At 33.4% G+C, this 15,187-nt stretch overlaps 4 protein-coding genes across 5 annotated transcripts; 3 read left to right on the top strand and 1 right to left on the bottom strand.

The window, feature by feature from the left end:
* Positions 1 to 622: 622 nt before the first annotated feature.
* Positions 623 to 1,838, bottom strand: LOC119610174 (phospholipase A1 VesT1.02-like). The gene is made up of 2 exons (XM_037965299.1): positions 1,718 to 1,838; positions 623 to 1,655 (listed from the first exon to the last, which is right to left on the bottom strand). Exons 1-2 carry the CDS (start codon positions 1,755 to 1,757, stop codon positions 661 to 663), a joined length of 1,035 nt encoding a protein of 344 aa, XP_037821227.1. The 5' UTR covers positions 1,758 to 1,838; the 3' UTR covers positions 623 to 660.
* An 838-nt stretch (positions 1,839 to 2,676) lies between these two features.
* Positions 2,677 to 3,912, top strand: LOC119610175 (phospholipase A1-like). Its single transcript, XM_037965300.1, has 2 exons — positions 2,677 to 2,743; positions 2,810 to 3,912. The coding sequence occupies exons 1-2, from the start codon at positions 2,704 to 2,706 to the stop codon at positions 3,799 to 3,801; spliced, it is 1,032 nt and encodes a 343-aa protein (XP_037821228.1). The 5' UTR covers positions 2,677 to 2,703; the 3' UTR covers positions 3,802 to 3,912.
* Positions 3,913 to 5,703: 1,791 nt separating this feature from the next.
* LOC119610176 (phospholipase A1 VesT1.02-like) lies at positions 5,704 to 6,897 on the top strand. Of its 2 annotated transcripts, none has more exons than XM_037965303.1 (2): positions 5,704 to 5,805; positions 5,869 to 6,897. In XM_037965303.1, exons 1-2 carry the CDS (start codon positions 5,766 to 5,768, stop codon positions 6,858 to 6,860), a joined length of 1,032 nt encoding a protein of 343 aa, XP_037821231.1. In that variant the 5' UTR covers positions 5,704 to 5,765; the 3' UTR covers positions 6,861 to 6,897. The 2 variants fall into 2 exon arrangements, with proteins under 2 accessions (XP_037821231.1, XP_037821230.1); XM_037965302.1 differs by having other exon boundaries at positions 5,737 to 5,814.
* A 2,092-nt stretch (positions 6,898 to 8,989) lies between these two features.
* LOC119610173 (phospholipase A1 VesT1.02-like) lies at positions 8,990 to 10,150 on the top strand. The gene is made up of 2 exons (XM_037965298.1): positions 8,990 to 9,044; positions 9,115 to 10,150. Exons 1-2 carry the CDS (start codon positions 9,005 to 9,007, stop codon positions 10,104 to 10,106), a joined length of 1,032 nt encoding a protein of 343 aa, XP_037821226.1. The 5' UTR covers positions 8,990 to 9,004; the 3' UTR covers positions 10,107 to 10,150.
* Positions 10,151 to 15,187: the final 5,037 nt, after the last annotated feature.

The raw sequence follows: 15,187 nt of genomic DNA, 5'->3' as shown, positions 1-15,187 counted from the left end.
CAGATTTTGGTTAATGAAACATGATAATGTAAAACTTCATCGTTAGACTGGCTTTTTTAACAAGAGTTAGTCATTTTCTGAATTGGTTTGCTTGATAGAAAAGTCGACCATGTTATATTTCATTTATAATTATGGATCTATGTACGCCATACTTTGGCTCTGACTATGTTGCAGAATCTCTTTCTATTTTGGCCCATGTACTTTTGTGACTAATTTTTTATGACTTGCTAAGTTCGATCTACATATGATAAAGAATAACGAGATATTATACTCTTTTTTCTAGTCTGTCTATATTATAGTCAATTGTCTAACCTATATTATTGACTATATACTAGAGTATAGTCTATCCTGAACTATATGCTGTAGTGATGTTAACAATATGTATTAATTAAGTGAAGATTTATTCCCTTTTTGGATATATGTTTCTAGAATAACGGTAACGATAATTTAGCGTTATCGGTATTTCGACTTATATCGGTATCGGTATTTTAGCTGTAGCGGTAGTAGTACTAAAAAGGTATTTAAGCACGGTAACGACAGCTTAGCGATAATGGTTGCCAACCTAATTATTTCCAGATTATTTCAACCGGCCAAGTAACAGAGCAAAATATACAAAACCCAATTTTAATTTAAACAAGCAATTTCATTTATTTCCTCAACTTAAGACAACATACCAAAAGGAGCCTTTTTGTTCACTGGTACATAGAAGTCACCACCAACCATGAAAGCATTTCTATCAGCACCCATGCGTACAGAACTAAAACTATCACCACAATTTTTGGCAACAGCATCTTCATAATTTTCACAAAGCATTGTGCCAAAGTTATCTTCAGCAACAGCTTCGGCATAATATTTACAGGAACGAGCATGAGAACAGGCACCAGTAAGATCCAAAAGACAGCCGGGTTGAGATTCGCCACCATTAGGATAGAAAGCACCACGACCGATAGGTTTCAAAAAACCCAATTTACCACCATTGGTTTGTATAGATTCTACATAGAAAGCATCGGTACTATTTAAACGTTTATCGGGTTCATCGTATTTGAATAGAGGCAAGGCAGGATCCAAACCTATAATTGCGTGAACTTGACCAGTTTTAACATTCTTGCCACAATAACCAGCCACATGAGCACCCAAACTATGACCGATAACATATAAGGTATCTAAAGACATGCCATGTTCTTTTACCAAATAATCAACCATGCTGGCCACTTTCTCGCCCACCCTGGGTACAGCCAAAACAGAGGTAACATAATCAACCAAACGAGCACGAGCCCAATCGACTATAATAATATTGTATTCACCCACACTTAACCAGGCATCACGTATTTCCCTATTCATACCCGACAGCCAACTTTGTGTCCAACCGTGTATGACAAACCTGGTAGGATGTGAGGAATTAAACTTAGAGCCATTTATAGATTCGGCATCGGCTTTAATTCTTTCACCACTAGTAGGATTCGATTTGGTATATAGATAATATTTTACAGGTGTGGTAGTCAATTCAAAGTCTTCAATATTTCTCATAGCGCTGAGATATGATTCGGCTTTGTCCATGTCAATCCAATTAAAAGAACCATCTTCTTGTGGTACATACCAACCATTTTCACCATGGACTCGGGGTACGTCAGCTTCTTTTAATGTAGAGGCGTAAACTAATATTTAAATAGAAACAAGTTTAAGTTTAAATTTTTTAAGTATTTTTTTCGATATGTACCTGTTAAACAACCAAAAGCTAAGAATATCAGAACTTTCATTATGCCGAATAATACTGTCGATGCAATGTCTTTGTGAGCTTTTTATAAACGACGAATCCAACTCACTAACTGGGGGTTCTAAGAAAATTTTTAACATATTTAATCAATTTTGATTATCTTAATTCTATTTATCGTTTTATGTTGGGGGAGTAATGATAAAGCGATAATGATATTGTAAAGCACAATATTTGTTGTTGGCAAAATTTTTAAAATTTATCATATTTATTTTTAGTTATTTAATGGTAATGGATGAATAAGACTGTTATGGTCGAACAATTCAAAGGTAATTGCTTTGCTTTGGCAAAGCATTATTCATTATTTCCCCTAGAGTCCATTATTTCCCCTAGCCTCCATACAACCGTACCCGTGAATAGGGATTCATAATTTTGTTAAATGTTCCAGTATCTCTTCAAAAATAGACAAAACTTAGTTTAAATTCGTAATGATCGGACCTCATTTGATCCCCGAAAGTCCCCGATTTATTGTCACTTTGTCTCTGGATCATACATTTCTATAATAGTTGATAGTTGTTAAAAGGATTCTTCAATTTAAGAGAAAAACAAATAAATCTCTAATATACAGTCATAAACATTAGTATAAAAAACCCATTTACTATATACTCTTTCGATATTCTGCACTCTACCTATAAAAGCACATTCAAATGAAATTTATCTAGAAACTAATTAAACTGACCTTGAACAACGTAAATTGATGTCATATGTACGATTTAGTTCTACCGTAAAATGCACAAAATATATGACAAAATTTCGGTTTGTTTGAACAAACATTTTAATTTACATTATTAGAGATATTATCAATTATAGCCCCGACATAAAACGATATAAAGTTAAGATAATCAGAATAGATAAAAACTGTTTAACATATTCATTAATAAATTATATAAAAAGAATGCAAAAATATTGCAACAATATTATTATCTGGCAAAATGAAAGTATTTTGGTTCTTAGCTTTTGGCTGTTTAACAGGTAAGAAACTCCTAATCCTTACAAGTCCCAAGAATTTTTTATAAATTTTATTAAATGGAACTTTAGTTATCGCCTCTGCATTTGAGGAGCAAGATACTCGCATCAATGGTGAAAATGGTTGGTATATACCACAAGCTGATGGTTCCTTTAATTGGATGGATATGGATAAAGTTGAATCGTATCTTAGGATAATGGCAAATACAGAAAACTTTGGTTTGACTACCAATCCAGTGAAATTTTATCTATATACCAAATTGAATCCCACTAAAAGTCAACGTATTACTGCCGATGCTGAGTCAATAAAAGGCTCCAACTTTAATTCATCTCATCCTACCAGATTTATAATACACGGCTGGAATCAAAGTCGCCGTACGGATATGAACAAGGAAATACGTGATGCCTGGTTGAGTGTGGGCGAATTCAATATTATTGTAGTCGATTGGGCTCGTGCTCGTTCGGTTGATTATGTTACCTCTGTTTTGGCCGTACCTAGGGCGGGCGAAAAAGTTGCCAGCATGGTAGATTATTTGGTGAAAGAACACGGCATGAGTTTGGATTCTCTTTATGTTATCGGTCATAGTTTGGGTGCTCAAGTGGCTGGTTATTGTGGCAAAAATGTTGAGACTGGTCAAGTTCATGTTATTGTAGGTTTGGATCCTGCCATGCCTTTGTTCAAATACGACGAGCCTGACAAACGTTTAAACAGCACAGATGCTTTCTATGTGGAATCTATACAAACCAATGGTGGTAAATTGGGTTTCTTGAAACCTATTGGTCGTGGTGCTTTTTATCCAAACGGTGGAGAATCTCAACCAGGTTGTCTTTTGGATCTTACTGGTCTTTGCTCTCACCAACGTTCCTGTACATATTATGCCGAAGCTGTTGCTGAGGATAATTTTGGCACAATAAGATGTGAAAATTACGAAGATGCTGTTGCTAAAAATTGTGGTGATATTTTTAGCTCTGTACGCATGGGTGCCGATAAGAATGCTTTCATGATTGGTGGTGACTTTTATGTACCAGTGAACAAAAAGTCTCCTTTTGGCATGTTGTCATAACTTTATGAAATTTTCCAGCTTATCACGTAATTTGTACTGTTTATTGTATTTGGTTGTATTTTAAGTATTTGTTGCAATCTGAATTGAAAATAAAGTATATTAAACATAAATCTATGTTTTAGTTTTATTAATTGAAAAAAAAAAATTTCACATAATTAGGCGAAATCTTCTCGTCGAAATGTTGTACTTAGACATTAAAATGTTTATATAGTCCCGCCGGAGAAGGGTGAATAAAAATTTTGAAAATTATGGACCGATTGTCGTTATGCAAAGGTTTCAGTTCGTATAATACTTATTTGTTTCGAATTTCATCGCTCTACTCGTATTTTCGATTCAGTCAGTAAGAGTAATTTTGTGAATGGGACCTTATATCCGGGTAGGATCAATAATGAACGGCCCATAAAATTTTGTGCATAGATCTTGATTTGTATAGAACTTGTGTATGTCGAATTTCATCGCTATGCTCGTACTTTTAAATAAGTTTCCTGAAGAGAACCTTATATAGGGATAGGATCAGTTATAGATTAATACTCATTAAATTCAGAATGAAGAATTATGTTTCTAAGTATAAACTTTTTTAGGTCGATTTTCATCGCTATACTCGTAATTTGCTGGACCGATCCTCACTAAATTTGGTAGAGTGATTTTTACTCATATAAAACTTATGGGTATCGAATTTCATTTACTCGTATTTTTTAGTCAGTAATGAGCGTTAAAGTAATTTTCTGAAGTGGACCTTATATGGGGGTTAGGGTTAATTATGGTTCGTCCCACATAAAACTTGGTAGAGAGATTTTGATTTGCAAGAAAATTACTTGTGTCGAATTTCATCACAATATTCGTGATTTTGTGCCGTTATAGTCATTTTCTGAAAGGGATCTTCAGGTAGGGTCAATTATGGGTCGATCCTCATAAAATTTGGTAGCGAGATTTGGGCTCATATGAAACTTATGTCGAATTTTATCGGTATAATCGTATTTTTAAAACAGTTATGCCCGTTAAAGCTGTTTTCGCGGGGTCCACTTGTATAGGGGCTATCCGAAAACGTGGACCGATATTGCATATTTTCAATACTAAACAAACCTTATCAATAGAGAATATTTGCAAAATGCAAAATTTCAACTACCTAGCTCCTCAACTGTGGTCCCTGTGATTTCAACAGACAAACGAACGGACATGGCTAGATCGTCTTAGAATTTAATAAGGACTCAGAATATATGTATATACTTTTGTGGGTTGTTTAGCGCACCAGAAATACTCTAACAAAAATTTTAATTATTTTTCCAGCAACAAGCTGAAAATTACGGAATTTTTGAAACCCATTGCGAATAGATTGCAGAATTTTTCAATATTGGTCTGAGATTAAGATTTTAATTTTTTCATAGGGAACTGAGGCCCTTTTCAAACAAAATATTTGTTTATTATTGTCATATGTAGTACATTACACCTTAACACACATACATGCATACGTAGATAAATTTCAGAAGATTACATTATAAGAGAGTATAGTCCGATCTCCACAAGATATTGCAAACAAAAGTTATTGATCAAATATCATTATATAATTTCTATTCACTGAAAACTAACTGGATCCAATTTTCCAAACCTTATTCCAAATATATTTGTAAAATGGTTGGTAATTTTTGATTTGATTTGAAATTCAAGAAAACTTCTGGACTTTTTAACAAAAGTACATTCAAACAAAATTTATCTGATAAGTAATGAAACTGACCTTGAATAATAATGTATCGTACGATTTTACCTCTACCATAAAATTTACGTTTACATTATTAGAGCAATTCTCGGTTATAGCCCTAGCATAAAACGATATAAAGTTAAGATAATCGCAATTGATTATAATGTTTAACATATTCTGATAGAACCCCCACGGTTAATGAACTGCATTTTCAAAATATAAAAAGACTGCAAAGAGATTGCAACAATACTTAGTATTATTCGGCAAAATGAAAGTATATTGGTTCTTAGCCTTTGGCTGTTTAACAGGTAAGAATTGTAAGAATCCTAATTAATTCAAAAATTTTTGTTTAAATGTTAACATTACTTCAGTTAACGCCTCTGCCTTTGAGGTGCATGATAATCGCATCCATGGAGAAAATGGTTGGTATGTACCACAAGAAGACGGTTCCTTTAATTGGGTTGATATGCCAAAAGCTGAATCGTATCTCAGGGCTATGGAAAATATAGAAGATTTCGGTTTGACCACCAATCCAGTGAAATTTTATTTGTATACCAAATCTAACCCTACCAAGGGTGAAAGAATAAAAGCCGATGCCGAGTCTATAAATGCCACCAACTTTAATTCTTCTCATCCTACCAGATTTATAATACACGGCTGGACTCAAAGTCGACTGGCGGGTATGAACAGAGAAATACGTGATGCCTGGTTGAGTGTGGGTGAATACAATATTATTATAGTCGATTGGGCTCGTGCTCGTTCGGTTGATTATGTTACCTCTGTTTTGGCTGTACCTAGGGTGGGTGAGAAAGTGGCCAGCATGGTTGATTATTTGGTAAGAGAACACGGCATGTCTTTAGATACCTTATATGTTATCGGTCATAGTTTGGGTGCTCATGTGGCTGGTTATTGTGGCAAGAATGTTAAGACTGGTCAAGTTCACGCAATTATAGGTTTGGACCCTGCCTTGCCTCTATTCAAATACGATGAACCCGATAAACGTTTAAATAGTACCGATGCTTTCTATGTAGAATCTATACAAACCAATGGTGGTAAATTGGGTTTCTTGAAACCTATCGGTCGTGGTGCTTTCTATCCGAATGGTGGCGAATCCCAACCGGGCTGTCTTTTGGATCTTACTGGTGCCTGTTCTCATGCTCGTTCTTGTAAATATTATGCCGAAGCTGTTGCTGAAGACAATTTTGGCACAATGCGTTGTGAAAATTATGAAGATGCTGTTGCCAAAGATTGTGGTGATATATTTAGCTCTGTACGCATGGGTGCTGATAGAAATGCCTTCATGGTTGGTGGTGACTTCTATGTACCAGTGAACAAAAGGTCTCCTTTTGGCATGTTGTCATAAGTTTATGAAATAAAGTTAATATGGTGTTAAATATCAAATTTCCTCGGTGTTTTTATTTAATTAAAATGTGTTTTATTCAAACGATCGAAGTACGATTACTGCAGGTTCAAAAATAGAGGACATTAAACTCGCTTAATGCCTATGTGCTACAAACTTTTATATCAATTTGTTTAACTGTTGTTAAATTCTACAATCATACGACGCACAACTCATTAAGATAGCTATGAACTGCACAACTATCAATTCAAAAGAATGTCATAAACATTGACAGCTATCAAAATAAAAACAAATTTCAAACCAAAACAATAACTGAAAATTAATAACATGAATATTCCTTTATCTACTAAGATTGGACTTTAAAATTGCTAGTCGAACAATAATAATAATAAACAAGTAATTAAACACTTACGCACTAAGCACTTTCCTATCACTATTTTTTTCGTTTGCCATTTAAATCAATTAATTCAGATTTTTGTATAAATTGTGGAAGAATACATACATTTACTGCAAGACTGCTATAACTCAAAATTTAGGGTTTTGAACAGAGGTTGTCTCGGATTTTTGCTTACATCTCCTTTATTAATGAACGGATTTTACTGATTTTAAAATTGTTAAAATTACAAACGGAATGACAAACTTATATCTACCCTTCTCACGACCTCCCGGGGCATGTTGATGAATGGCCCCATCTTGGTGAATTGCAATCCCGAGGTAAATAGGTGCTACCGGTTCCCCTTTGTTGAGGGAACTGGCGGTAATAAAATGTATACTCGGCCTTTCCTTGGAATGATTTGATATGGGTTCGAACCAGGGCACCACATAATCAGGTACTATAGGTTTCAAGGACTCTCTACTGGCTGGTCAGTTAGGGATCCACGTAGTGGGTGTGGTTTAAACCCAAATCATAGTTTCTAGGAGCAGCTGGTAATGCAAAGATTGTGCGTGCGATGTACCATCGGATGATGGATAAGAAGGATTCTGATTTGTATCTGTTTAGATGTCGGAATGACGGATGGAGTGGCGGTTGAAGTGGTAGAGGAGTTGGTTGAAACGTTGGCGGAGTTGTTAATGCCTTAATCTTTAATTTAGCGGCGATTTTCCTACATGGTTGAGAATATTGGAGTTTACTCTAAACATCCTCAACTTATCACAGTTGGTCCTTGTGGCCACTGAAATAAGTCTGGCTACTTTAATACAGATCTGTGTTTCGAACTAACAATTACGTTCCAAGGTGCTGTTGCCTAAACAACAGTGGCATCTCAGTAGCGTGGTTGAAAGGAGTGCACTTGGATGAGTCTTTAGATGATGAGAATAAGCCGGTAGGGACACTTTATTCCTCATAGCATCAATAGGGTGTTTTCAACTGATGTTGGGTCCGCCCTTTGCTTTGTAGGGGTTTGATTAAGCTTGACTCATGATACCAGCAAAAGATTCGATAGCTGGAGTGCTTGCACATGGACCAGTACAAAGGGGCGTTGGTGAGTCGTCAAAAAAGCTCACCCAGTGGTTGAAAATTATCACCGTGAAATGAGGCCAACACGACAGGTGTTCACGTAAAGCACATCGACATTCATACCTTTCTCACGAAGGTGAAGGGTAAAAAATCGTAACAAATTTATATAATTTTATTAAATTTTGCAAAATTAAACATAAAATATTTCCTACATTTTCATATACATATATGTATTACGAAACAATTTCGTATTGCGAAAAATCCACGTAGCATTTCAATGACATTTACATACCGTCTGCATTACTTTTAATTACTCTAATAATAACTGACATAAAAGTCATCATATATGTAAGCACTTATTTTAAGTTTTGCCAATCTATTTTCTTTATAATACAAGTTTTTGCTGGTTATACATAAGCGACTAGATAAGGACACTTTAAATTTTACCCCCTATATATTCGTATTTCCGGCGATGGCTATTAAAGATCAGACTTTGTTCAATAATTTTTTTTATTTAAATAATCAAGGAGATTTTCTATATGATTGTCTGATCAAATAAACAAAAAACTACTCAAAGATAAACACAAATTGATAAAAAATATTATTAAAATTAAAGAACCCACGCGATTAGTAAGTTGCATATAAAGTATAAAAGAATTGCAACAAAGCCCAAGAATCAATATTCATAAAAATGAAAGTGTTGTGGTTGTTAGCTCTTGGCTGTTTAGCGGGTAAGAATCTCGGAATACATACAAAGGATTTTCACTTTAAATATTAATTTATTTAATTTTATATATCTAGTTTCCGCTTCTGTATTCGATGAGGATGATAGTCGTATCCATGGTGAAAACGGCTGGTATGTGCCACAGGAAGATGGCTCTTTCAATTGGGTGGATATGCAAGAAGCCGAATCCTATCTTGAGGCCATGGAAGAAATTGATGACTTTGGTTTGACCACCGCCCCTGTTAAATACTATTTGTATACTAAATCCAATCCTACAAAGGGTAAAAAGATTACTGCTAGCGCAAAATCCATTAAGGCATCCAACTTTAATCCTGAACATCCCACCAGATTTGTCATACATGGTTGGACTCAAAGTCGCCTTTCGGGTATGAACAAAAATATACGTAATGCCTGGTTAAGTTTGGGTGAATACAATATCATTGTGGTCGATTGGGCTCGTGCTCGTTCTGTGGATTATGCCACTTCCGTGTTGGCGGTACCCAAGGTGGGCAGAAAGATAGCCAGCATGATTGATTATTTGGTGAAAAATCACGGCATGTCATTGGATACTTTATACGTCATTGGTCACAGTTTAGGTGCTCATGTAGCTGGTTATGCTGGTAAAAATGTTAAGAGCGGACAAATTCATACCATCATTGGTTTGGATCCTGCTTCTCCTTTATTCAAATATGACAAACCCAAAAAACGTTTAGCCAGTACTGATGCCTTCTATGTGGAATCGATACAAACCAATGGTGGTGAATTGGGTTTCTTGAAACCCATTGGCAAGGGAGCTTTCTATCCCAATGGTGGTAAGTCACAACCTGGTTGTCCTTTGGATATAGCTGGTGCTTGTGCCCATGGCCGTTCGGTTACTTACTATGCCGAGGCTGTTGCTGAGGATAATTTTGCCACCGTAAAGTGTAACAATTACAAGGATGCTGTTGCCAAGGATTGTGGTGCCACTTATAGCTCTGTACGTATGGGTGCTGATAAAAATTCTTTTATGGTTGCTGGTGATTTCTATGTGCCAGTGAATAAGAAGGCTCCTTTTGGTGTTTTGGCTTAAATTGATTTTGTGTTAAATAAAATGGTTAAAAATTAAACTGCAAACTATTTCTGAATATATTTTCTTATTTATGTCATATTATTCATTCTGTGCCGGAAGCAAATATTCCTTAAATATTGCTAATACAAAGTAACAACTTAAGCTTTTTACTTAAGTTTTTGTCATTAATAATTTATAGCTTACGTCAACTTCAATAGTATCGTTTTATCAAACAAATAACTATTCCCCTAGATACATTAAATTTCTATTTGATAAGGTAATTAACAAATTAGAGGTAATTATTTCAATTTATCTAATACTTCCCCTGAAATGTTCTTCTTTAAAAAAATGTGCCATGCTAAAGGTTATTGAAACAAAAAGCATTTTAAAAACTTCAAATAAAAACAGATTTTAGAAAGCAAACAAATTAGATTACCATTAACAATTTTAAGTACTTTTCGCCAATAATCTAAAAACATACAACAATTTATATTACTGATAGAAAGACAACATATTATTTTAAATATAAACAAATAATTCATATTTATTTTTATATTATTTCATAACTGCCTAAAAGTATGTAAAGATTTTTTTATAAAATTTTTTAAGTGCATTTATAAAGGTACTAAAACAGACTAATTCCGGGAATTCTCGGGAGAAAACCAAAATCTCACTTTATTTTTGGTCTCATATTAATTTTCATTCCACCAAGATATATCATTCTGATTATATATTTTTAGGATGAATATTGCATAAAAATTCAAAAAGTACCAGCTGAAGAACAAAAATGTACTAAAAATGATTTTCTATATATTTTCATTCACTCAGGAGTCTGAATGTTTAATTTTATGTTTCTTTGATAAACTCCCCTTACAGAAGTTCCCATTTATTCCAGGCTCTATATGCTTGATTTCATGTTTATAAGTTTAATATTATAGAAAACTAGCATACCCTGGCTGCTTCGCTACCCTAACTTAAATTAAATACATATAAAATTTTGTTTACTTTTATAGAAAATTAAAATTGATGTTTCAGTTTTATACGTTCAATATCACGTGATTAAATTCACATTCAGCAAGAAGCTTGTATTTTTAGTTTCATTCATTTAGCTTCCACATTATAGAAAATTTCGAAAGTACTATTTGTAAAAAAAAGTACTATAAAATACCTCTAATAGATTATCATTTAATCAAAAATTGTATGTTTCTGTGTTCAATATTAAATACAATTCAAAAAATATAATTTGATGAATGAAAATGTACCAAAAGTCCCTTTCAGTAGATTTTCATTCACTAAGGTCCACACATTTAAAATTTTATTTTCAATATCTATGTTCAATATATCAATATCGTAAAAACGAAAAAGTACAAAAATCTCTCTCAATAAATTCTCATTTAATAAGGACCGTGTGTTCCGCTTAACCATTATAAAGAATCTAAAAGGTACCATTTGAAGAACAGAAGAGTAACAAATAGATCCCACTTACATAATATTTTTCAATCAAGACTATGTATTTTAAAATTAATGTTCCTAGGTTGAATATTTTAGAAAATTAAAAAAGTACCATTTATGAGATAAAAAGTACTAAAAAGTTTCTCTCTAAAGAATCTTATTAATAATCATGTGTTTTGAATTCATATTAAAGAACATACAAAAGTATCATTTGAAGAAAGAAAAAGTACCAAAAGTGGAATAAATTTTACCTAAGTACTAATAATAAAAAGAGTACAATTTTTCACCTTTTCGCTTAGAAAATTACTTTTTCGAGAATTAAGTTTACAAAATGTTCCGTATTTAAATCTATATATAACAGATAAAACTCAAACGATTCAAATCTGCATTTGTTCTAGAAAAATAGTGCTTTCAAAAAGTACCAAACAATTTAATCGAATTTGGTCCTATATAACATTTAGTACTCGAATTCCAAAATATATACCAAACAGCTTATTTTGTGTGAGTAAATAAACTACTTTTTTAAATTTATAAAAATCAATGAATTTGAATAAAATTAAATTTCCCGTTTTTTCCTTTTTGATACTTTTATCGCTAGTGAAATACCACAAAAATTTTATTACAATAAATATCACAGAGTTAGTCCGTAATTTAATAGGAATAATTCAATAAACCGAAAACGTTTTCTTAATGTGCTAAAAAAGTACCATAAATACAGTTTTCTCCCTTTTACACCTAAAAAGGACTGAATTCAAAAAAAGTACGAAACAGGTGTCTCATAATTTTGGGAGATGTATCCAAAATATTTATAAAAATTTTATTAAGTAAATTAGTTCAAAAGTTATAAAAGACCAAAAAGGTACCAAAATCACCTTTGTTACACATTTTACCCCTAAAAGTACGAATTTAAAAAAAGGGCCAGACCACCCATCTGCTCATTTTAAGAGTAGATACAGAATCAGTCAGTCAGTAACGCTACTCTTTTATATATATAGATTGAAAAATTATCAATTGAAGAACGTAAAGGTACCAAAAAGCCCCCTTTAATAGGTTTTCATTTACTCTGGCTTTATATGCTTAATTTTATGTGTTAATGTTCAATAAATGTACCATTTTCAGAATGAAAAAGTACCAAAATGCTTCTCATTTCCTACGGGTTCTATATATATAATTGAAAATTCATCAAGTACCTAGTTGAAGAACGAAAAAAAAATCCCATTTTATAGGTTCTCATTTACTCCGGGTTCTATTCTTAATTTAATGTCTCTAGATTCAATATTATGGAAAACTCAAAAAGTACCTTTTGAAAAACGAAAAGTTCCTATCCCTGGTATTGGGATTAACAAACAAAACACACTTTGCGTTTGGTTTATATAAACTATACTAAGCTGTATTTTGTTGTTATTTCGTTTTTTTATAATACGAAATTTCAGACTTGCTCATTTTGAGGAGATTTTCGTTTTGCTCTCATCAGGGTCACCCCATAGGATCTTCTTGGTTCTACCCATTGTTTCATTATTCCAAGAGGCCTTATGGGATTCTCTCACCCATATTTTTAGTTCACCTTTTGTTGCGTCGAATAGTTTTGCGTTTGTCAGGTTAACTGCCTCGAGCTCCCTTGCCTATCTATAAGGACTCTAAATATATATAGTTTATAGAGTCAGAAATTACAAACGGAATAACAAACACATATGTACCCTTCTCACTTTCCCCGTGGTCATGTTACGTTGATGAAACCTCCATCTTGGGGATATTGCAATCCCGGAAAGGCTACCAATACCTGCAGGGACTATAAACGGGTGATGATAAAATGGAGCTAAGGTCTTTCCTTGGAATGATTTGCCACATAATCTGGTACTACGGGCGACTAGTTGCTTGCAGGAATTTGTCCTGGCTGGTTAGTTGATTGAGGTTCCTTCGGGATCCCCGCAGTAGTTGTAGTTTAAACTCAAAATAGGGGGTTTAAGATTGATATACGGTAAAATTATAATTTTTTCGGGATACGTTTCTGTTAACGTTCCCAGTTTCTAGAAACGATACAAACCAGAGGGTAGGCTGTGAATTAATAAAGTATAGGATTTGACCAGATAATGCAAATATTAGGTATTGAATGATGTACTATCGGATATAAGTATCCGATGGATGAGGTTTATGATGGAGTTGTAATGAGGTTAATGATGGAGTGTAATTCTGGAAATCTGGTTAGTTGAGCTTTAATTTATTGGTGATTTTCATGGTTGAGTATGTTCAAGTTTACTATAAAACATGATCAATTTAAGGCAATAGGTCCTTGCGGCCACTGAAATAAAAGTCATTCCAGTAGTGTGGTTGCGCGGCTTTAAGAGGTTAAGGAATGCATTGGGGTGGGTCTTTAAATGATATGGTGTTTTAGCCTGATGTTGGGTACGCCCCTTCTATTGGCTTTAAACTAGTGATTTCTTTTTCCTTGTTGGGTTATGTATTGTGCTTGTCTCATGATACCTGTCGTTCCTCAACGCGTCTACTATGGCAAGAGATTATATAGGTCGAGTTCTTGAGCAAAGTGCTTGTACATGAATGGTGATGGGGCGGTGGTGAATCGTCTTATAAGCTCACCCAGTAGTTGTAAATGTACCACCGCAAAATAAAGCCAACGCGGTAGTTGTAAAGGTAAAACACTTCGATATTGGTGTTACAAAGGTAAAGGTTATAATAAGATTGATTTAGTAATATAAAAGATTGAATTAATCCCAAAATGGTCATTATTTGAGCTCGATTCCTACCTGGTTTCAGAATTCAGAACATTTCAGTAAAACAGTTAACTGCACAAATCTAGTTAATTTACACATATAACTTTATACAATTTAAAAAAAAATTTAGTTATAACCCTAATATTGGGTAGAAGGGGGACCATAGCCACTTTTTTTGAGGCGGCCTCAAATTAAAACCACAATACATATTCTTAATTTGTTTCTTGGTTCGGATACTTAGATATGTTGGCTTTAGTTTTATTCCTTTCAATCTTTCCTAAGTCATCCTCATGTACATATTTCTTTAACTTTACGCACTGCCCAAAAACGGCGATACCGCCCCATCCATGGGGTAAATGCGCCAAGGGGGTGGGGCAGATTTGTCATTAGTAAATAAAAGAAAAAAATACAAAAATAAAAACTTATTTTGCTGTTTTATACTTTAATTCATTAAACAAAGTAAAATACACCTGTACCGCAATTCTGTAATTTTTTAATTTTAACTACCGATATCGTAAAGTAACGATAAATTTCGGTTGCATTAACGAATTTTCAATTCTGTAACTTTTTAACGACCTTAGAATATTTTAACGACAAAGATCGGAAAAATATGAGAATGTCAAGAGTTTTGTATTGAAATATTTCTAAAATATAAAATTATTAACGTGAACTTTTATTTGTCGTTACATTGCCGATACTTTTCGTTATGTTTAACGAAAAAAATCGGTGAAATATAATTCAGAATACCACATAACGAAAATAATTGTTAACTTACGAATTTTTACTATTTAACGACTAAATTTTGTAGTTAAAAAGTTACTGAATTGCGATACTGATATTTATTGTTATTTCACAAAACTTACAAAAAATTAAAACAAATTATTACTAATTTTTTCTATATTTTAACCAAATTTTGTTCTA

This window comes from Lucilia sericata, unplaced genomic scaffold (assembly GCF_015586225.1).
Source record: "Lucilia sericata isolate MDLA Ls3-8-SP2 unplaced genomic scaffold, ASM1558622v1 Contig001131F_arrow, whole genome shotgun sequence".
In the NCBI taxonomy this organism is placed as follows: domain Eukaryota; kingdom Metazoa; phylum Arthropoda; class Insecta; order Diptera; family Calliphoridae; genus Lucilia; species Lucilia sericata.
The sequence above is the reverse complement of the archived record's forward strand: the minus strand, read 5'-3'. Positions and strand labels throughout refer to the sequence as shown.

Excerpts from the sequence above, each read along its gene's own strand:
- LOC119610174 (XM_037965299.1), bottom strand. The coding sequence starts at position 1,757 with ATGAAAGTTCTGATATTCTTAGCTTTTGGTTGTTTAACAG. Across the intron at positions 1,656-1,717 it reads AGCTTTTGGTTGTTTAACAG|TTTACGCCTCTACATTAAAA; the intron begins GTACATATCGAA and ends TTTAAATATTAG.
- LOC119610175 (XM_037965300.1), top strand. The coding sequence starts at position 2,704 with ATGAAAGTATTTTGGTTCTTAGCTTTTGGCTGTTTAACAG. Across the intron at positions 2,744-2,809 it reads AGCTTTTGGCTGTTTAACAG|TTATCGCCTCTGCATTTGAG; the intron begins GTAAGAAACTCC and ends ATGGAACTTTAG.
- LOC119610176 (XM_037965302.1), top strand. The coding sequence starts at position 5,766 with ATGAAAGTATATTGGTTCTTAGCCTTTGGCTGTTTAACAGGTAAGAAT. Across the intron at positions 5,815-5,868 it reads CTGTTTAACAGGTAAGAATT|TTAACGCCTCTGCCTTTGAG; the intron begins GTAAGAATCCTA and ends ACATTACTTCAG.
- LOC119610173 (XM_037965298.1), top strand. The coding sequence starts at position 9,005 with ATGAAAGTGTTGTGGTTGTTAGCTCTTGGCTGTTTAGCGG. Across the intron at positions 9,045-9,114 it reads AGCTCTTGGCTGTTTAGCGG|TTTCCGCTTCTGTATTCGAT; the intron begins GTAAGAATCTCG and ends TTATATATCTAG.